This window comes from Cryptomeria japonica, chromosome 7, assembly GCF_030272615.1.
Source record: "Cryptomeria japonica chromosome 7, Sugi_1.0, whole genome shotgun sequence".
NCBI classification, from domain to species: Eukaryota; Viridiplantae; Streptophyta; class Pinopsida; order Cupressales; family Cupressaceae; genus Cryptomeria; species Cryptomeria japonica.
This window is the reverse complement of record NC_081411.1, coordinates 759,148,264-759,171,814: the sequence shown is the minus strand read 5'-3', so window position 1 is coordinate 759,171,814 and position 23,551 is coordinate 759,148,264. Positions and strand designations below refer to the sequence as shown.

General features: G+C 34.8%; 1 protein-coding gene across 1 annotated transcript; it reads left to right on the top strand.

Moving 5' to 3' along the window:
- The first annotated feature begins 1,285 nt into the window (after positions 1–1,285).
- LOC131030052 (ubiquitin carboxyl-terminal hydrolase 17) lies at positions 1,286–22,950 on the top strand. The gene is made up of 11 exons (XM_057960733.2): positions 1,286–2,163; positions 12,193–13,504; positions 13,698–13,786; positions 14,875–14,960; positions 15,083–15,245; positions 15,513–15,636; positions 15,818–15,975; positions 20,789–20,873; positions 20,977–21,189; positions 21,446–21,507; positions 21,625–22,950. Exons 1-11 carry the CDS (start codon positions 1,871–1,873, stop codon positions 22,046–22,048), a joined length of 3,009 nt encoding a protein of 1,002 aa, XP_057816716.2. The 5' UTR covers positions 1,286–1,870; the 3' UTR covers positions 22,049–22,950.
- The last annotated feature ends 601 nt before the right edge of the window (positions 22,951–23,551 follow it).

Sequence of the window (23,551 nt, the reverse complement as noted above, 5' to 3'; positions counted from 1 at the left end):
ACAAAAGAAAAAATATATAAATGTATAATTAATCATAAAGGTTCAATGCATGTTCTTCACATCAAAGTTTAATCAAGTAAGACACATTCTTCTTTAAAAATACAAATTAAGGGTATGATCATTACTCTTTATTATTTGTAGTGTTGATTTAGGTAAGACAAAACTTTCTTAAATGATTAAAATTGAGAGTAATGATTGTTAATTATCAATTATTTATAGGGTTAAACTAATTTTTCTTGTAATTAAGTATAGTTATAGGGCTTTAAATTTGTCTTTAAGTCTAACAATCAATATGGTAAAGGGTAAGATGAATTGTCAAGCTTTAGTGTAACACATGCTAAAATTTCGTGCATAAGACCTCCCTCAAAAAAATGAAGATATGCTTTAATTTCATCTTAAATGTAGTGTTTCAATTTTTATATTGCTTTAAGTTTCAATCTCATAATGAGTCTATATGTAGTACACACCATAATTTAATGGAGAGACCCTTCCTTAGATAAAGGAAAAGATGCTTTAACTTCATCTCAAATACACCATTTCAACTTTTTATATTTCTTAAGTTTCAACTTCGTAACACACTCATGAGTAAATATATCTTTAAAGACCCACTCACAATACAATTCTTTCACTTAAACGATAGATTTTTAAATTTACAAGTTAGAATCTTACTAACTTAAAGAAAATGATATACTATCAATCGACATTCAAACTTGAAACGCTACCTTATTATATTATTATAATCCTAATACAAATAAAAGTTACTTATGTCTTTTACTAAATCTTATCACAACAACCAAAAAGTCATTTAAATAAACATATAATATGATAATTTTATTTATAATAAATTGATAGTTTAAGTGTCACAATTGTTAAGAAGTCACTGACATGACTCACCCATGATCAAAGTTCTGAAACATTTTCTCTACCTAAATTTTACTTTTTACTGCAAAATAATTTGCCTGAAACAGAACTCAAAAATAGTCATATGGCCCTCGGATTCCTCAAGGTACAAAATCTCTTCAAATGTACACAGCCGGACCCTTGAGCTTTACTAGATAGGCCTTCCTCGTAACCTTCAAAAGCCGTTCTTTTAAACTACTCTGAAATTGAGAACATTATAATACCGACATATGTCCTTACCACATCCCCTAAAAGACAAAGATCCACCGACGTTTTTGTCTCTTTAACCTTTTATAATATTCTCTGGCACACCCCACAAGTATATATTACCATTCAAAAAATATCCCCAAAGCTCCTCTATATTTAGAGGCGATGCTTGTTTAAACCCAGTTTGCAAATTTATCACTGAATTTAGAGACACTTATCAATCGCGTCATATGATCTGACAAGCACTGTACCCACTATAGCATTCGACAAAATTGCTCAGAAATCTTTTATCACATAGTGGCTCCATAACTTTTAATTCTCTTATCATTTTAATCAGTTTTCATGGCTTTTTCACCTGCAATCAATAATTTCAAGAATTTGTAAGGTTACAAACTTTGAATAGTTTTCTAGTGGGTTCATAGCTTTTATTCAGTTGTTCTCTTTATATGTTAGTTTGATTGAGGTTATGATGTTTGGCTTACCGAAAGGTTCTGGGGTAGTCCAGTGATATCATTTAAAGTTTAATTATCAATCGAAGTTCTCCAAATTATCATTACTTCAATTGGAGGATCCATACAAGCTTTCTGGCTTCAGAATTTTCATTTGGGTGTACGTAGATTGAACACCCACATCCACAAATCCCAAGAATTTTCGTTTGGGTTGAACAGCTACTATATCCATAACTACCAAGAATTCCCAGTTGGGTGTATGTATACCGAAAATCTTCAAGATAAATCTTGTAGGCTGAATGCAGCTAAATTAAATGCATGTTTTCGGGAAGATCGAACTCCCGGGCTTGTTTTCAGCCACCTTTGCCGTAATTCAGCTGGTTTTTCTTATAATTATATTGAAATGGAAGGGTAGTCCTAGTAGCAGTACAGAAGAGGAGGAGGAGATGAGAAAGTTGGTGGTTGTGCCAGCAAATGAGAGGTCTACGTTTGAAGAGGAATACATGGGAAATTCTAGTATGGAAGCCAGTAGCCCTTATTATAAATGTGCTGTTTGTTACAGTGTTGCTGCAAAGCGCTGTGCGAGATGCAAGGCTGTTAGATACTGGTAAGTGCCACCAGCGCTTTGTTTTGTTTACATGATTTTTGTAATATGATGTCTAAAATAGCCCAAGAGATCTCATATGCAAGTTTGGGTTAGTCTTAATTGCCTACACATCTAGGTACGACAGGTGAATGTTTAACTGAAATGAAATGAGAATCTTATTATTACAGTCTTCAGAGATGCTGCAGGTTGTATGAGAGATTTCAAAATACAGGAAGAATGCTAAACATAAAATTTTCAAGCTTCTTTATGGCGATATAAGTAGATACAAAATAAATCCACCTTAGGAAGAAAATATCTAGGTTGTTATTTTCAGGTCATGACTAAGCCAGATGCCAATTTGGCGGTCAAGGGATCCAGGCTTAGGTTGTTTTTTTCAGGACATGGCTAAGCCAGATGCTAATTTGGTGATTGAGGCATCCAGGCTTGAGTTTGTGATACAGACAAGGAGATTTCTTCCCTACTCTATGTTGTTCAAATTAAGTACCTTGGGTTGAAATCAGTGTGATCAAGCTTGGAAACCAAACCTTTGCAATCCACCTTCGTCATGATTCTTTTCTTCCCTAGAATAATAATTAGAATTTTATAATCTTATACTGCATAAACTCAGAGGTGTGAGATATTTTGGTAGAAAGGCTTCTTTTCGATATACGGCACATGAATGTATTGGTATCGGCACAACTATAACTCGTATAAATATTTGGATATGGGGGTAACTTGAGTTTGAAGGTATCTAGAGTAATAAGTTCTGAGGGACTGAGATAAATGTTTTAAGACGCTGCCAAATGGCAACATGCCTTGGTTGTTTTCTCTACGCTCCAAACGCTGGATATCCTATGAGCACATTGTGATTGATTCATTTTATGTGCATGCTAATAATTGGATCAAAGCTAGCTTTAGACTAATTTAAAATTTATATCTATCTTAACTTTGATGTACTGGATTGTGAAACGATGTTTCATGTGGGTATAAATTTGTGTCTGGTTATATGGTAGATAGTGTACATCCAGTGAGTGACAGATGAGCATTTCAAGGCAGCCAACCTCTGATGGAAATATAGGAGTATGAACAAAAGCTTGCAGGGAATGAATTGTTTTTGTGTTCAGTTATTTGGTGAATACTTAACATACGATGAAAATGAGAGGTTAGCTTTTTTACAGGGCATGAATTGTTTTTGTGTTTGGTTATTTGATGAATACTTCACATTCAATGATATTGAGAAGTTATCTCTTTAGGAAGCTTACATCTGATTAATTGACTTGAATAAGACTCTTAGAAAGTTGGAAATGATTATGGTAGGACACAGTATATGGACGTAAGTAAACTGGTAAAGGAACTTTGGCTAACAACTGACGATACAAACCTTGTTTCCCCAAATGTAATTCATTTTTCAGGCAATAGGATATTGTGATACATTTAGTTCAACCAAGGTACCGATATATAAACCCACTGCATCTCTCCTGAGGTTATGTTAGAAGGGTGATTAGTTATCTAGTAATTTATTAAAAATGTAACAGGAAAGAAAATAAATTTGTTCCTCTTTACACTCACATACAACAATGTTCATTCAGTCCACCGTATTATGGATGCAGAACATGAGGAGATTCTATAATTATTGTGCCTTTTTATAGGTTATAGAAGAGTCTTCAAGATGACTAGTGTTGCTCCTTGAGGTTCACTTCCTTCTAGAATCCTAAGACACAGAATAACTCAATTTATCACATCCTACATCCGAATATATTGTTCAAGAATATGATAGCAATGCCACTTATTTTATTGTTCCATCAACACCATTCTCAACGAGAATTACATTGGTATATATACACTCAGAAACCTAGCAGACTAATATTCTGCATGATAAATTCCCATTTGTAGGTCCCCATATAGTGAGTCTTTGGCACCGGGTACCCTTGTCCTGCTGCCAATTTACAGCTCATCTGCCATGGTGTCACAGAAAATGAGACTATCTTAATGTATAAGGAAGACAAACTATTAAACACGAGCAGCATGAATTGGAGGGAATCTTGAGATTTTTTAATTAAAGAAAAATACTCCCCAGATTCAATGTTTAAATATCCAAACAGGGTAAAAATACAAACAACTTCAATGCGCATCATAGTGTCATATGATTATAAATTACTAATCAATATTTATTATTTTTACAAGTTTCATCTGTGGAAAACATGGGCTCAAAACAAATTCTTATTTTTGGCTTTTTAAAACAAGAGCAGGGGCTTGGAGGTAGCAGCCCCCAGCAGGGTTGAGGGGCAGCCCCCCTGTCATTTCCCCTTTTCCCATAAGATTCCAGGCTGTTCCTTTTTCCTATTTTCCATTTCCCGTGGGCTTGGGAAATAAATTGGGGGAATGACTTGTATCCTTTAAGTGTGTTATAAGGAACCACTTAGTGTTTTAAAGTGGATGCCTGATTATAGGGTCCTTTTGTGTTGTATAATTAAGCATTATTTTTTTAATTGCTGTTGGGCAAAGGATTGTAAGTGGGGTTCTTTTGGAGGGAAAAGGAAAGAGTTTGAAATTGACTTTTTGAGGGAAGTGGGTGCTCGATGCCTATTTATGCTAAGTCAAAGATCAGTGATGGTATGATTGTTGTATCAATTCATTTCATCAAATAGATTGGACATCTTATTTGTCTATCACCAAACTTTGGAGGATAGAAACCTCCTAATTTCCATAGCTGGTCAGTGGATGAAATCCCCTATTCCAGCATTGTGCAATTCTATACAGGGATTGTGTTTGAGCTGCAACAATTTTCTCTGTGGGCAGCATCCACAACAACTATTTGTTGAGTGATAGGCGGCTCCCTTGGTGCCTAGGGTTTGTAATTTTGAGCTAGCCCTTTAGCACCATTGCTGTAGATTTTCTAGACTTTTTAATTATATAATTTGCTGCTGTTGTTCCCGGGAAGATTTGGCAATACCAAGTTGATTGTAAGTTGAAATCATGCTGAATTAATAAGAGTAATCAATTATTGTGGACAACTATGTTAATTGTCATTTTTCTAAGGGCTTTCACTTAATTTTTGCATACTATATTGAGAATAACATTTGTTGGATTAGATCTAATCTTCTAATAAATCTATACATTTTTGTTTATTGGAACTGAATCAAGTAGAAATCATATAATATTCCTATTAGGGATATTACACCCCCACATGGGGTCATCGGGTAGTACCTTAGGTGCGTTCCTATTGTCAAGGGGTGAAGCCCTCACCACCAAGTCCAAATCAAGGCCTTCAAAACCTCATTAACTTTTAGACTTTGTGATATTTTTATTGTGTTGGAGGAGCGAGCTGAAAGAAAACAATTGTGAGTTTTGGCGAGCAACTAATTGAGAACTCGCAGAAACTTGTTTCTAATTGTTGAGTTTGAGGTTGAGTTATTTGGGGGGGGGAAATTTCTCATGAGTACTCGGTGAGTTTTATATCTATGCTACTATGCATTCAAATTTTTATTTCACACAATATGTTATTTAGCTAAAAGAAGTGTTGCAAAAGATGCTGACTACTCCCAAAAATCGCGAGCCAAAATTCAAAAAGTTGAGAGTTGTGTTAAAAAATTGTATAACTTGCAGCGTTTTTTTCCTCTAAAACTCACAAGTAAATGCAAAAAGTTGAGAGTTGTGTTAAAAACTTGTCCAAATTTATCTAATTTATTTTCTCTCGCTTGTAGTTAAAAAAACATGATTTTCATTGGTGGTGAAAATTTCAAAGGTCTTAATTTGGGCTTGGCAGTGGGGGTGCTGCCCTTCGACCCCACCCTATATTGCGACAAGGAGTGTGCCAAGGGCACTACCCTTGGACCTTGTGAGGGGTGTTGTTGCCCCCAAACACCCACAAGGTGCATTGCCCCTTGACCCCAATGAGGGGCATTGCTCTCAACCTCATTGGTGTCTCCACTCCCAAATCCCCATTAGTTATTGGAATCTTTCAAATAAGAAATTTGATTACAATGAGGGGGTGATGAGGATTTCCGATATAACTCTTGAGTGTGCTAACTTAGACGTCATGGTTGCACAATTTGCCAAAAATCTCTTTAGATGAGGCAACTTATACATATTACATGGCTAGTGGAAGTGGCATTGTAACTCATTTAAAGGTTGAACTTGTTTTTTTGGTTTATGACATGTATTAAACTCTAATTTTGATTTATGTATGATGGAAATTAGTAATTTGCTCAAATTTAGTAACATTTGTGTTTTTGAAGAATAATTTTAAAAATTTATGTATTTAAAATTTTCGATGAAATTTTTGAGTTATTGCCGAGATTTTCCCCATTTTTTGTGGAGTCCCAAGTTTTAAAATTTTTTGGGTTTGTCAAGTTATTACAGAGTGAGTTTTTCAACTATGCCTAAAACAATGGGAAATGTCTTTCATTTGTTAATCTATAAAACTAATGGCACATAATTTCTACAAAGAGAGTGCTTCACACAACTTTGCATAGGGAAACTACATCCAAATATAAGTATGTCACGCACAATCTTTTTAGCATTCACAATATTAAAGGTCCAACATTAACCAAACAATATAATATGATATGCAAGAATATCATTCCATTGCTGAATAAGATGATCTTAAGTGGCTGAAGCATTGAGGCTTCCAAAGAAAAGCCTTAGATTCATAACCCAAGAGATGTGATTAATTGTGGAAAGTATTGAAATTGGTATAAAATGCCTCATCTAATGCGCTTGGTGTAGCCTAACTCACTAGACAAGGCTGGGTGCAAGTCTTGGGTGGCTTTGAACAAAGTAATATCCCTTAGTCATGACATCTAAGCCAATGATTAGCCCAAAAAGTGAATTTACCAAACCAAAAAAGGTTCATCTCGTACATCATTGCTTGAAACCTTTTGGTTATCAAGCATTTTCATAAACTCAGTTGTGCACTTGAAGGTCCTCTCGTTTACATTTGTTGAAAGTCCTCATTTTGAAGGTCTCCCTACAATGAAGGGGTGCTTACATGCTCTTGAAGTTTTCTCCTAGAAACTGGGTTCGATAGGGTAAAATCCTCGTGTCTTCAATTGCCTCGTTATTTGCTTCCATTTTCCTTTATGTTGATATTTATTTGCTAACCCAGGAATATAGTATTTATTTTTTCACTTAGAGCTGTATGCCAATGACTATTGTATGGTAGAATCATCATAGTTTACAGATCAGAGACCTTTTCAGATTGTCATTTAGAGCTTCTATGCTAATGTTGATGCTAATTTATATGGATGTAGGTTTTTGGCAACTAGATAGATAGAATTTGTAAGGTTCCTATTATGGAGATTTTTTCTTTCCACGCATTGAAAATGCATCTATCTTCCAAATCCATGGGCCTGTACATTTTCTTTGTTTGACCAAGAAGATTATTTATTGCAAAGAACAAGAGATTGGGCTAACCCCATATTCAAAAAGGGATGAGAAATTCTAAAACTAGTCAAGATCACACTTTTTGCAAATGCTTGGCTTTGAATATCTTCTATGTTCTAAGTAATCATTTATCTTAACTTCGTCTCTGTAGATTGTAGATTTTATAATCAAGGGAATGTGTGAAGGTTTTAGCAACTTATTACCATGTTATATGAGGATACGTCCTTGGCCCCGAAATTGTTGTACTTGTTCCCAATGATGTTTCTGAGATGGTGGGATGATAAGAGATGTCTCCAAAATGGCACAAAGCCCTACAAAATGTTCGTAGGGCGTTTGGTCATCCTCAAGACAGTCTGGAATGTATGAGATGCTCTCAATCATCCCAGAGACATTCAGTCATTCCCAACAGAAATGAAGTTCTTCATTTGTATTCTTAAAAAAAATTGAATTGATTAAAAAAGCAATTCCATTAATGCGCATATTCAAATCTATGTTGTATATAAGAAAACAATGTGGTTACAATTTCAAAAGATTTCACAAATAATCTTCATCTGAACACATTTTGAATGTCCTGTGTTCAGCTTTAGACTATTGCTTCACAAGCAATTCCAACAGATGTAGTAAACAAAATAACCTATGTTGTCTGTTCATTTAAGGAGGTTCTTTATATTTGTATATTCGAGGAGCATCTTTATGTATCTGGAAAAAGGACGGATGATTGTCTAAATCCTTAGTTGCATGGTTTTTCCTAACAACTTAGACTTATATTACAAAGCTAATAATATTCTATCATGCAGTTGAGACCTCCAAAGAGGAATAGGCAAAGCCACAACAACCAAGAATCATTCTTGAATCTTGTTCAAAAAACTACAGATGGTGATCTAAAGCCCTAGTTACAAAGCTTTGTTTTTGAGAACTGAGGCTTCAATGATATAAACTATGAATCTGAATCATGATATATTACTTCAATGTGTCCCTTGCCATCCTACCATCACCATCCTCGAAATGCCATGAAAAGTATAGCATATACCTTATTGGGGATTTAGTTATTAGGAATGTCTTTCAATCTAGAGCTTGCTTCTCTGTTGTAACTTTGTAAAGGATATGCTCCCTCCCTTTATGATTTTTTTTAACTCTTTAGCTATCTGTTAGGATATCCTTTCAAAGATTATCTTTTCTAACACGTCAACTAATTAGTAAACCAACTTTTATTTATGAGATAATAGGTTTTGGGGCCATGAATTAAGATTTTTTGACAAGGCATGTGTTTGGAGGTTACATATAACCGTTCTCCAGTGCATGATATAAATAGATAGTTCCTTACTGCTTTACTCAAGCTAAATATGCTACCTAACCCCTTTATCTTGAGAATTTTGTTAGGATAGTTTTCTATCTTCACGAGATCACATCTCTCAATGGTTTTCCTTAGGTCAAGCTCATATTCATAAAAAACCCTTTGATCTTTGGAGTGGGTTACCTCCTTGGGTCCTCTTGGATGATAGGGATGTTGATATTCTGAGACTAGTTCATTTCTTAAGTCCATTACCATCTCCATTTCCTCCCTTTAGACATTCTTAAGATGCCTCTGCTTACCTTCTTCTCACAAAGGAAGTAATTAGTACAGAAGTTGGAAAGGACATACATTCAGAATATGTTCGAGTCACTTGGATATTTCCCTTGCAGCCTCTTAGCACCAAGGTGGTTGTCTATGCTGATCATTTCTTGCAAATTTTTTATGGATTACTTACTGTCTGATTAAACATATCCTCACAATTCCCCTTCATATGTTGAGGATGTGTTCTCACAGGTTGTGAGTTGCAGCAGACAACCATGACAAGAAGGTGATAGGATATCTTTTCTCTCTGTAGGAAGTGGAGACAAAGGAATTTTTTATTTTATAGGTTTCCCATCTACTATAAGATCTGGAGGAGATACCATTGTTTGTACAGAATCTCAATTGAACTCGCTACCTCTTTTTGTTACCTCAATTAGAGATGCTGGACTCTTTAACTTTGGTAAGTCGTTACTTATATACATTGGGATTTACAGGGGACTTTGAAGATCAGCAGCCTGGTTTTGTACTATTTTTAAGTCATTCAAGATGTTAAGCACCTTCAATATTGCAGCTAGCCACGTAAATTGTGGTTGATTAGTAAGACAAAACTCTTTGCAAGAGTCCATGACTCCACAGGGTACCCCCATGCTCTTATTTTCAGACAGGCATGGAGTGCTAACTACTCTCCAACATGGAGGCTTAGCTACTGCTTCACACTTAGTCTTGGCTTAAAGGGAAAATGTATATTGCCTTGGCCTTGGGTGTTAGGAGAGGTTCTAGGGGAAGTACCTTGCTTCTTCCTAGGATTGTCCATTTGGGCTTAATTTGTAGTGGTGGTCTAAGTCACAGGATACGGCGATTTTCATGGATGAGGTTCGAATTTAATCGAATTTTAAAACTTCTATAAAAAAAATCGAATTTAATCGAACTTCCTCTATAAAGCACTGCTATCCGCCTCTAAACACAACTCAGCTGGTCGTGGGTATTCTTCGTATATGCTTTGTATCTATTGGGTCATGGGTGTTTGCAACTGCTGGGTCGCCCTCGGATTTTCTCCAACAAGGGTTGCTATTCTGATAATTTATTAAAAGTATACATATATTTAGAAATAAACAAAATTATAGAAGGCAAATTTTATCCGAATTTTTTTTCGAATTTTTCACTTGTCGAATTTCATCCGAATTTCATGGCTGTCGAATTCGAATTCAAATTCGAACCTTGTGACTTAGGTGGTGGTATTGTTAGTTCTTCTGGCCGAGTCTTGCTGCAGATATATGTCATTCTTTTATTTCTTGTTTTTCATTCTTGATCACATGTTTCAATCTTCCTTGGCACAATTCTTCATAGGTTCACAGGGGCTTCTTGCCTCGCTTGGACATCTATACTTTGATGTTATGGTTCAGGGTTTTAATCACTTTTGGTTTCCCTGTCTTGCTTTGTTTCTTCGATTTTACTTTTGTGTTTCTGTGGTTGCCTTCATAGCCTAATGTCTTCTTACTATAGTTCTTCTGTGTGGCAAGTAGTTATACTTCCAAGTCCCATTCACCAATCCTGGCCTCTAGTTATAATTTCTTGCTTTCTTTCTATATGTATGAAGATTGTTATTCATGGATGGTAGGATAGGTTGTGGGAGTACTGATGCAGAGGCATCCGGGACTTACGCAATCCTGCACACAGAAAAACACTACTCTATATAATTTTGGCTTGACTTTTGTGTTTATGATTGTAGGTCTTTTCCTTGGTTTGTTGCAGATTTGTTTTTAGTTTGATTTCTGTTACAAATTGACTGGGTGTGTAGCTGCTAGATGTTTCAGTCAGAAGTAAAAATGCCCTATTCCAGGTCATTACCTGTATTTTCACTAGCAGATCTTCTATTCATGCTTTTGATATTGCATAGGGATCGATTGAGGTGAGATGGCCTTTCTTTTGTTCCAGACTCTAATACATTTAGAGCCAACCTTGGTCTTGCTCTCTTGGAAGTACAGATAAGATGCCTTCATTTCACATATTTTTAGTTTCTTCTTGTCTAGGGCTTACATGCTTTTGGGGTCAGCCATTCTAGTCATGGTCCGTTATTCATTTGTTCCTTTTTAAGTTGTTGGAGTTTCTTCAAGTTCCTACTCACTATTGTAACTTGTTCTAATTTAGAGTCCCTTTGACCTTCTTTAGGCATTTGTGGACAACATATTATGATTTCATTCTTTCCATCTAGTCTGTTGGTGGATCTTATCTTTTGAATATTTGGCTGTTGCAAAATGAGATAATTTGACATTTCATTCTTTCTTAAGCATTAAGCAATCAAAAAATGGCCAATTCGTTCTATATGATCTAAGGTCTGGAATGTAGTGGAGTAGACGATCAACATGGCTGCAACAGAACACGAATGGAAAAACTAAATTCAAAGCTAACAAGGCTTCAACTTATCTTATGAAGACCATTAGTTTTGCGCTAATCTTGTGAAGACCATTAGTTTTGCGCTAATCTTGTGGGCAAACTAATGGTCTTCACAAGATTACATGGCTGCAACAGAACACGAATGGGAAAACTAAATTCAAAGCTGACAAGGCTTCAACTTATCTTATGAAGACCATTAGTTTTGCGCTAATCTTGTGGGCTTTGGCACCGTTTAATGTTTCTTCAAACCTAAATTTAGGTAACAATTACGTTACTGGCCACTGCTTTGATCCTTTGGAGCTTTGCGGCAAGGTTATCGAGAATGACAATGTAATTATTTAAAAAAAATTTCTCGTTTTCTGGTAGGGATTTTATGACAATATGTTTTTGATTGGAAGAGTTCCTTCATGGATAGAAATTGCTATGCCATTTTTGGACTGTTGTTTTTGACTTAGTTTATTACCACACTCCAGTTACTGCCGTTTTCATTTTTTGTGATATGCTGAGATAATTTAATGTTCTTCTCCAGAACTTGAAGTCTATTTTTTTTTCATTTTGATTCAAATCAGTTGTGATTTTTTTACTTTGTTATTCTATGAAGATGTAGAGTAGTTCTTAAGTATTCCTGAGTAGGCAAAGTTGAATTGCATTAATCATGCAAGAGAATCAGGGTTAATTATTATATCTTTATTATAATACACTTTTCTTGTTTACAGCTCAGGAAAGTGCCAGATATTGCACTGGAGGGGAGGCCATAAAGAAGAATGTCAGCCGCTGGATAAATGCGGTTCTTCATTTTCAATTATTTCTACTCAAAAAGATAAACTTGATTTAGCTAGTTCATTTTCTGGGTCCAAGGATTTAGGGTCTCCTGGGTGTAATTTAAAGGGACAAAAAGTCTCTTCTTCTGTTCAAAATTTAGATAATTATATTACTGAAGCCCCTGATATATCTATATCAAATTTTCAGCAAATTTCTATATCATATGGAGATCGTGAACCTGCATGTAATAATGCATTGGATTCCGTTCCCAAGGGCAGTCACAGAAGCAATGGTGGTGCACAAGACGCGCTTCTAGGATCACATACAAAATATTCTTACATGCCTGTCATGCCTAGCTCTGAGGTATCTGCATATGAGGTCCCAGCGAACTGTAGTTTCCATATGTCCAATATTTTCAGCTCTAGTGAAGCCAATTCCAAGGAATGTGTTGATAGTACCATCAATTCTGTAAAGTCTTTTTCAAATATCTCTGTCTCTGAAAACCCTCCAAATGATATGTCCCTTTCCATGCTTTCTGATGGAACTACAGATTGTATTACTAATTCCATAATATCTGAGCATGATCTCCATAGCTGCACAAATATGCCACATGACAGTTCAATCTCAGAAAATCACATGCTTGATTGTCATATCAACGGGAGCCCATACAACAATTTTCTGAATTGCAGCAACTCTGAAAGTAATCCCTCAACCTCAGGCATTCCTTTCCATGAGTCTCTAAGTACCAGAAGTCATGTAATGGATGCCTCGAGACACAGTGCTTCTTTCCATGGAAGTCCAGGTAAAAGGCCTGAGTTGGATGGACCATGTTGGAGGAATTTTGCAGATGACAGTTCAGACTCTGGAATTCCTAGCTCTGTATTGGAAAACTGCAATGAGAGATTATGGCTGTCTGGTGACGATGCTTCTAGTTCTTCAAATGACACAAGTGCCATGTCAACACAGCATGAACTTCGGAGTTCAGGGGACTCTTTATCAAAGGGAACATTCAGGCGATCCATTGGAACTGCTATTCAATATTTTTCACGACAAAAAGCAAAGGCAGCTCCACCCACCATTTCTAGTCATTTGAATGTCTGCAATGATGCAATATTGTCCTCTACACCCCCAACAGTGGGTTCTTCACAAAACATCAGCAATGGCTTTAAAAGGTCTGTAAAGAAAGTTCTAGGACGGGCAAAATTGTCTAAAGTGTCAAAACAAACAAATTCCAGAGCAGAAGAGGTCATAGTAAAACCAAGCCAGGTAATTTTAGCATGTTTGCAGTGCTTTTATTAGTCAATTCTCGTCAAATAAATTGTTAAATTTGATGAATTACTTGTTATCTCTAAATGTAGTCAATAGTAGGTAAATTTTCACTCTGGTTAGTGTTGTGATGCCATGCATCTGCACTTCATGGCTGTTGGCTAGTCTAATGTGGGAATATGATTAATATCAGATACTATTTCGATATGAATACTTTGTCGAACTTTTTAACTGCAATACACTGGAACTCTATCCTTGTGGTCTAATTAACTGCGGAAACAGGTAATTTTTATTAACTTGGCAACTATCTAATGTCTTATAAGTGTTAGTGTGTTCCTTATGTCAATTTGCTATATTGTATGGATGCTACATATGTGTATTCCTGTTACTGCATATTGTTTTATTTCTTTCAAAATGCGTTGATGGTAGAGACAGTTAGGTGCATAAATTCACCTTCAGAAGTACTTAAATGTGGCTATAGCAGAGCATTATGTTTTGTTTTAGTTTTGGCTTATATGTTTTCTGCGTGGAGCTTTCTTGAAAATAGCAACATGCCAGTTTTTGAAAAAAGTTTAATTTCATTATATTGACACTATATATAATATAGTATCCTAGAAATGCACAAGTAGATTTATTTTTTTGATACACAGAGGGATGGACAAAACACAAGGTCTTTGGCATCTATTTGATCTTAATGGATTGTTGTTTTGCAGTAGACATTGGCATTATATTTTAATTTATTTTATTGATGTTCTTGCTTACCAAAAATATGATATTAGCAAAATAAAGTTATAGTACGCATTTTAAAACCAAGTTAGTCCCATCAAGCTCATAAACTTTGCCATTTAGGTACAATCTCTTAGTACACTGTTCAAACCCATTAAGAGAACAGTCAAATCTGCAAGTGAATCAAAAGATACCTTGTAATTGAAAAAAATGTTAAAAAAAAAGGAAAAAATGAGGAAAACCAGGAAACAGATGAACGAAAATCTATTATCTATAATCATTTGGGTATTTTAAACTATTATCTAATGTTTTATTTTATTGAGTTTTTCCCATGTCTTTCCAGTAAAAAACACTAAACCCTGACAATTCTATGTCATTACCATTGAAGCATCTTGCTACAATGACAGAAACCAATTACACTGTAGTTATGCAATACCTTGGATCCTGCTTAACTGTCTTAATTTGGAGGAAATATGTCAACTAGATGTTAGATACTTTGCTTTCTATCCTATTACAGTTTGCCTTCATTTCTTTTTTCAATTAGGTGTTTCTTTGTAGTTTGTTCTGTACCTTGCGTACAATTCATTCATGTTTTCTTGCATAAATTAGTTTCAATTTGAGGCTTTTTTTATGGTCATATGCAGCTGCTATGCCAATGTAGTCTTACAATGCCTTACATTTACAAGGCCACTTGCTGCCTATTTACTTCAAGGAGATCATGCTCAATGCTGTATGTTACTTATATCCAGTTGCCTTGCCCTTGCACTTTTAATTTGAAATTTAGTTTGCAATTTTAGCCTGGGTAGAAGACATGAAAAATAACCTTTTTTAATTTTTCATATCTGAATTCAGGCAAGAGGAAAAATTGGTGTTTAATGTGTGAGCTTGAGCAACTTATTTTAACAGCAAGACAAAGTAAAAGTCCTGTATCACCTACCAGAATACTATCACGACTACAAAGGATGAGGTCATACTTAGGATATGGGAGACAAGAGGATGCTCATGAACTCCTCAGGTGACTTGAATTGATTATGTTGGAATTGACTATAGGCTTAATGTTTTGAAGCAGCCCACATTGGATTCCACAATGATTTACATATTCATGGAACAAAATCTTTTGCTTATAAGAATTAAATCAACACCACTGCCCTTGTCAGGTTGAAATGTCATTAAATTATTTTGAACAAAATGTGGTACTACTGTTGCCTTGGATTTTAATTTTCTTTGACTTGTGAGTGGCTGCTTTGAATTTTTTTCCAATTGATAAAGTTATTTTCTCTAGGCTTTCCATTGAAGCTATGCAGTCAATATGCCTTGATGAAGCTGGCGGAGAAAAAACAGTAAATCCAACAACACAGAAGACAACGTTTATGCAACAATTGTTTGGGGGCTGTCTCCTGTCAAAGGTTCTCTACTATCTCCAGGAAATTGAGAAGTCTCAAGATGAAATGAAATCGCTCCACTTTTTCTGAGATTGATATATTGATTTCATTAAATTTTAAAAACACAAAAATAACAACTAAGTTAGTCCATCCATATTTGTTGTTGAGAAAATTTTGGACTAAAATGTTTATTTAAATCCTGCAGGTTCAGTGTATGAGGTGCCACTATGAATCAGACCGTTTTGAGAATATGTTGGATCTCACTGTAGAGATACATGGTAACATTGAATCTTTAGAAGATGCACTTGCACAATTCACAGCACCTGAGTTGTTAGATGGAGAAAACAAGTACAAATGTGACAGGTTAGTTGGTTGTCTCCGTCACAATGTGCTGTTGATCTCATTGCTCTGCTATAAAGAACAGATCTGTGGTCTCCGTACTCATAAGCTAAATATTTTTACCCCTCTAAAACCTAAATTTAAGTTCAAAATTAATTCACATTATTAGAATGGTTGAAACATGATAAACAATTTTTTTAATATCCTCAAGTGTTTATTTAACGGTGTACAGTTTGAACTTTATCTATGCTTCTTTTTGCATTCCCTGCTTCTTCCCTTCTATGCTATTTTTGGACGTCTGTCCAATTTTAGATCCAGCATGAAAGGAAGGTAAGAGAACAGTGAGAATGAAAGAAAGGTGTGTAGTTGTACAAAAGAAAAGTTTCTTAAGAAAACACTTCCGCAGATTAGGATATAGCATGATCTTCAAAAGTTCAACTCTAAAAGGACTCAGAATTTTGAAAGATGTTTGCATCCAAACTGGCTGTGTGATATACTAGTGGTTTAGGCATCAACGTGAAAGCAATCCACTGAAATTGGCTGTCTTGAATCTTTGACACTAAAACTGATGGGTAGGTTGGAAGGAAAATCCCATCTATCTACTATCTGCATTAAACAAAATGCAATCCTTTTCTACCTACTTCCATGATAAATATATTCTGTACACTGGAAACTATTTAATACCCAAAGATATCATACATACGATCTGTTAACCCAAAATTTCAAAACATTTTGCCGGAGCCGCTGATTTCCCAGCCAATTCCAACGCCGTCGACTGCAAAATAGACCTGGATGCAAACCTTTATTTATTTATTTATATGTATTATTGTTTATTTTTAATAGTTTGGTTCAGATTTTTACATTTTACAAAATGTAAAAGATAATGTCGAATCCATTTATATTTATTATTTTTTATTAAAATAATAACTAATATAATAATATAATTTTGCCCTCCAGGTGACCGTGATACAATTTAATTTATATTTAATTTTAGTAATATTAAGTAAATACAATTGTTTCATAATAAATATTAAACATATAATATAATAATCTAATTTGTATTTATTATTTTAATATTTTGTAGTTTAATTTATTATAATAGATGTAAATGTTAAATAATAAAATATTAAATTAATATAATTATATAGGTTATAGCTAATAATTAATTATTAATTGAAATTCTAAGCATAGTTTTGCCAAATGTTGGTAGAGCTGTTTTGCTCTTTAGAAATAGAGAATATAATAAATAATAAAATTTTATTATATTTAATTGATAATATAATTATAATATAGTTTAGTTAGAATTAAATTATAAAACTAAAATAATTTAATTTAATTTAATCAATAATATAAATAAGAACAAAAAAATAAAAAGATCACAATAAAATCTGAAAAACCAAATAATAAATAGTAAAAGGAAATCAAATAAAGAAAATAAAAAAGAAACCAACAAAAATATATAAATATATATATATATATATATATACACACAAACAATCAACTAAGATAGTACAAAAATTAAAAAATAGTTTATTTATTCTTATATTTTAAATTGAACTTTAAATGTAAGAATAAATAGAGTGAATAAGAAAACGAAAAAGACACACACACAAAAGAGTTAAAAAGATCAATTATGCTTTTTAATTCACTTTTACTTTATTTAATCTTACATTTATAATAAACTATAAACAAAGGAGTAAATACATGAAAAGTGAATAGAAAACCAAAAGAAGATAGAGATATAAATATATGCATAAGCGTGCGTGTGCACGTGTGTGTGAATAAAAAGATAAATAAATGAGAAGTAGAAAACAAATAAACTAAACAATAAACAAATGTACATTAAGACCAATAATAAATAAAATAGAAATTGATCTTGATAAACATCTTATGAACAAACCAACCCGCATCCAATGCACTCGATCGAAACAAATGCTAAGAAAAATAAAATAAAGATAAAAAACAACATGAAACAAGAGAGAACACAGCTCGAAGAAAAACAAGGAACAAAAGCACACAGATAAATAGACAATAATAAAAACCACCACCAAAAAAATGATAACTTGAAGAAGAAAGAAGATAGACAAAGGTGGGACGGGTGTGCGGGGTAAGGGGCTGCAACAAAAGGACCAGGAAGAAAAAGGTTAGGATGGGGGACAATGGAGGTTGCTTAGGATAGACAACAACACTTGCCAAGAAGGACTTAAGCTCCACCCTTCATCACGATCGAGGTTGGAGGGATTATTATTGATTTCGATTGCCTCTTTAAGTTTCCTCTTAAAGAAGTTATCCTCCCTAAACACTATTTGGGTGTCTTCTAAACAAATGTGGTGCTTAGTGGAAGAAGAATGCTCAGCTAGAGCCGATTTAAGAATATGTTCATGCTTGATATCAGCACCATGCTCTTTGTTTCTAGTGTTAAAGGAGTGTCTTGTTTCGCATATATAGGGGGTGCCATGCTCTTTGATTCTAGTGTTAAAGGAGTGTCTTGTTTCGCATATATAGGGGGTGCCAGAGGAGCAAACAACCTTATATACCCCAAAATCTAAGAAGACATCCCTGGAATCTTTAAGAGGGGGGTCGGTATGGTTTTTTATGGTGGATAGAGGTTTGAAGGCACATTGCACACCTTTCTTGAGTAAAGTCTTGGAGATCTTGTGGGATATGCCTTCAACATAAGGAAGCAAAACAACTAGGAGAGCCTCAGGTTGAGAACAAAGAGGATTGGAAATGGAGTGAAAGAAAGATTTGGCTTGATGGAAAGCTTTGGAGTTTTGCTTGTCGGAATACCCATTCAATTTGAAGACTTGTCAAAGATGGGAAAGCTCGCAGTTTAAGAAATCATCGTCACAAATATGATAGGCTCTCAGGGCCAAAGTTTTAAGGATCCCAACTTTTTGGCTAGGGTGGTGGTGAGAGGAGGAATGGAGATAAAGGTTGGTGTGGGTGGCTTTGCAAAACATGGCTTTGCGAAACACCCAACACCCAAGGGAGCCATTAGGTTTTTTAAGGATTAAGACATCAAGGAAAGGTAAATGGTTATCTGATTCAAGCTCTTTGGTGAAGGAAATACAAGGGGCTCTATTGTTGAGGTGGGAATGAAACTCTTTTAACTATCAAGATCATGGGGCCAACACACATTGATGTCATCCACATATTGTTTCCACCACTTGGGTTTAAGGGGAGAAGAACTCAAAGCAATTTCCTCAAAATGTACCATATACAAGTTCGCTATAATGGGGGAAAGGGGGGATCCCATGGCCACACCATCAACCTGCTCATAGATTGTGCCTTGGAAGGAAAAGAAAGTAGATCTTAAGAAAGGCTCCACCAAAGAGGCATTCTCTAACCTTACGCTTGACAATCTCAATAGAATCAGGATTAGGGACCTTGGTTAAGAGGGAAATAACATCAAAGCTAACCAAGATGTCATTACTATCTAATTTAGTGTCCTTGATAAATTGGACAAAATGGTTGGAATCCTTGATGGAGTTAGAATTACCCACGAGAGAGGATAGTAATTTGGCTAGGAGGGAGGCAAGCTTGTAAGTCAAAGAGCCTATGGTGTCAACAACGGGTCTCAAAGGAATGAGTCGATAAGAATTTGGTAAATAAGTAGGTATAAGTGTCATTAGAAATAGTCTTATTATGCCTCCACATTTTGTGGAGTTTCAAATATGACCAATCACAACAATGATAAAATGTTTTTTTTTATTATATGTAAAAAATGCTTAGTTTCAATCCTTAAATATATAAGAACTTTGGAAAAAATTTATTTGAAGTTTTCTTCTTGATTTTCATTGGTTGCAGTTAACAAGTTTATTTTTAATATTGTATATAGTAATATTATTATTATATTAAATATTATAAAATTATATATATTACTAGGCGAGAGGACCTAGTAGTTGAGCACCCTAACTTCACGCTTCACAAAATCCTAAGTGGAAATTTCAAATCACTCCCAATTTTTTTACAGCAGCTTACTTGGCAAGCTCCCTGCTTATAACTAAGGTTTCAGGGCCACATCATCAAATATGATGCCACATCAGCATGCTTTTTGACAAGGAGTTTTAGAAAATCCCCAAAAAAGGTGAGATCAATAGTAGTGCATAAGGGGCCCCCATACTTGTGCAGCTGTTGTGGCATCACATGATTGGTTGCTTTTTACAACTAAGGGTACATTTCATTCAATTATGGGTATTAAAGTCACAACTATTAGTGCAATGTTGTCAAAATAACTGCACATTAAATCAACAAGTACGGATATTAAATCAACAACTTCTATAACAACAATTTGAATGCGCTCAACTACTTGGTCTTCTCCCCTAGTATTAATTTAATAATTATTAATTAACATTATAAAATATAAATTATAATTTTACTAATTTTTAAATTTTTAATAATTAATGATTTTTATATGGTTTTTTTTTTTGGAACATGCCCAACCACCAATATGGTACCGACTACCCTTATTATTATTAATCTAAAATCTTATATTTGTACTATAATACTATATTTATATCCTTTTAAGCTTTGTCTTCATAGGAGCAAGTTGTTAATTTTTCCTCGTCTTATATTTAAGCATTCTCTCTGTTTGTATGCTACAGTCAAATGTGGATGGTTCCAACTTATAAGTAAGCAAATTAGAAAAAGCTTTAAAACATGTATAAATAATCAGATAGAAATCCTATCTTGTGAAAATTTTGAACATCTTAGAGTCTATGATTGGGCTCTATAGCATATGCAGTTCATGTAATAAAGCTCGAGGCATTTTCTTGTATATGGTTTTGGATTCTGTATACTCACAGGGTTCCTCTTGCCATGCAATGATACACAGATGCAAGTCCTATGTGAAAGCTGAAAAGCGCTTGGTTGTGCATGAAGCTCCAAACATTCTTACTATTGTACTGAAGAGGTTTAAGGTAACAGTTTTAACTTTTATTGACTGTCTTGTCTTTAATGATTGTTATTTCTTCCATAGTCTGCATGTTTTTCAAATTTTCATGCTTGTTTTCATTGTTGCAGAATGGAAAGTTTGGTAAACTAAACAAGCATGTCACTTTCCCAGAATTTCTAGACATGTCACCCTTTATGAGTGGAACTGCCGATGAGCCACCCCTGTATATGCTATATGCTGTAATAGTGCATTTAGATATGCTGAATGCTTCCTTTTTTGGGCATTATGTATGTTATGTGAAGGATTTGCACGGGACCTGGTACAAAATTGATGACACCGAGGTTTGTTCTCTGAATTTATAGCTATCGATACATTTATAGACACTTTATTCTATGCAATCTGTGTTCATCAGTAAAAGAGTATCAAGTTTTATTTTCTTAAAGGTGATGCCCATGCTATTTGCAAAAGGTAAACATTAGAAATAACTGGACTTGAATGCTAGGGATTAAGTTTATGCAATTTTTAGCAGTTCCCATTCTCCATGTTCATTAAAAAATAAAATGTGGTAATGCATTGATTCCCTACTTTGACTTACAGGTAGAGCCTGTAACGCTTGATACAGTAATGGCAGAAGGTGCTTACATGCTTCTTTACTCGAGGTGAATACAAATATTGAATTCTCAGTCGTCTATCAATAATCTTATACTAGTTTTGCTTAATTATTGGCTAGCTAGGAGTGAAAACAGGCCTGCTGCTTATGCATGGTATTTGTTCAGGTCTTCTCCACGACCGCCATATGTTCTAAAGAATGGAATCACTCAAGCTTGCATGCAAGCACCCTTAAAACATCCAAATAATTCTTGGCAATCATTAACAACAGATGGACAAAATAAAAGTTGCAAAATGAATGCCATTCAGTTTTCTCCCCTGAACTTAAGAACTACAAGAATTGACGAAATTGATTCTGATATTGTTTGGAGTTCCGATGATTATGTTGATGATGGATGGTTTACTGACATATATGGTTTCAATCATGAGAACCTTGCTTCAGCCACAACTGACTGGGATGTACATTCAACTTCTAGGGAGTACACGGATTACACATACAGTGAAACTGGATCTCTATTCAGTGGCTCAGATGAAGCATCTTGGAGTACAGACAGCTATAGGGATTCAACGAGCACAGAGGGATCATGTTGAGAGAATATTTGGTTGATTCAAGCTGCGTAACTTGTTTCATATCCTATTTGTCTTGCTTGTTCCATCACCGATCACATTTTTGTTCCATCAACTTGATCTGCCGAGTTCAACATGATTGCTTTGTAAAACTAAAAATCTCTACCTGGGCTTTGCATTTCCAGTCTGCAGATGTCTGGTAATTGACTTATGAAGGAGAGTATCTTGTCTACTTAGTAAAGCTCTGGATGTCAATGAACACCTTGCTTAATAGTTATGTGGTGGTAATTATTTTATCATTCATCATCCTAGCAGAACATGTTCTTCCTTTTCTTGGGTCAAAAACTCTTGCTATTTGAGAACTTGGATCAGATATTTGTTCTTGGCAGTTGGCACTATTGGTCACAACACTTGGAGAGTACCCGGTGGCAGTGAAGCACGAAAGGGAAGGATCTCAGATAATGCTCAAAGCTACTTCAACCACATGATTATCATTTTCATTCTCATATGAAGTATAAAGACACACTGGATGTGAAGTATAAAGACACACTGGATGGGATAGCCAATAACACAAGCCTATATGGTGCTTGTTTCAATCATGGAATCACCAAAATTTTGTTGGATGTCGCAGAAACTAGATCCTGTTAATCAGGGTAAGTGGAATAATCTGTTGTTCTGGCAATCTAACAAGCAAAGCAAGTACTAGGTGATTTACAAAAATTTTGTCATCTTAACAGGATGCAAAATATAAATAAAACGGAATGTAAGGAGTTCCTGTAAGATAAAGGTCATATTTTGATCCTCTATCTAGAACAGTTGATCATTCTTTCACCCATGAAATAATAAGTTGGGTACCTTCTCAAAATTTTAGGAGGTGGACCCTGCAAAATTTTGAATTAAATCCATTCAGTAATTATTGGGGTAGATATTTTTTGAGCCATATTAAGACTTTGTTTATCTAAACAGTCGTTACTAACAATGGGAGCATTGGATATTATAGTTGGTAACTTCTGTTTCTTTGGGGGAAGCATTAAGGCAAAGTGGAATCTACATTTAGATCCTGGATGAATGCAGTAATATCAAGGAAGCAGCTTCAGCTGGGCTACTACAGAGTATAAATTAAATCTCCAGACAAAACTACAGGTGAATTTGTGTCAGCTTCCTGTATATAATTTACATAATATATTAAGTGGTTGAAATAAACACTTAAGAGATATCGAGTCTCATAGTAATGTCACTAAAGTTTCTTCATTAGAAGTACATGCCATTGTTCCTTGACAACTATAATGTTTGCGATGGTTCTTCTGTTCTTACAAGGGATTATACTTGCCAAATTTGTCAAATATCAATTTGGACTCTGAGATGTTGAAAGCTGTAGTTCTCTTATGTTTATTTTGGAACCCTTCCTAATTTCTTGGGCACCACTGAAAAGACCAGTCCCTGGTTGACTTGAGGCTTCATTCCTTGTGAAAAGGCTTCAAAAAATCATTGTTTCTGGCACTTATAGCTGTGTCATTAGTTGTTATA

Bases quoted from the DNA above. Each gene is read 5' to 3' on its own strand.
- LOC131030052 (XM_057960733.2), top strand. From the start codon at position 1,871: ATGCATGTTTTCGGGAAGATCGAACTCCCGGGCTTGTTTTCAGCCACC. The intron at 15,246-15,512 runs GTGACTTGAATT...TATTTTCTCTAG, and splicing joins GATGCTCATGAACTCCTCAG to GCTTTCCATTGAAGCTATGC. The intron at 15,637-15,817 runs GTTCTCTACTAT...TAAATCCTGCAG, and splicing joins GGGGCTGTCTCCTGTCAAAG to GTTCAGTGTATGAGGTGCCA.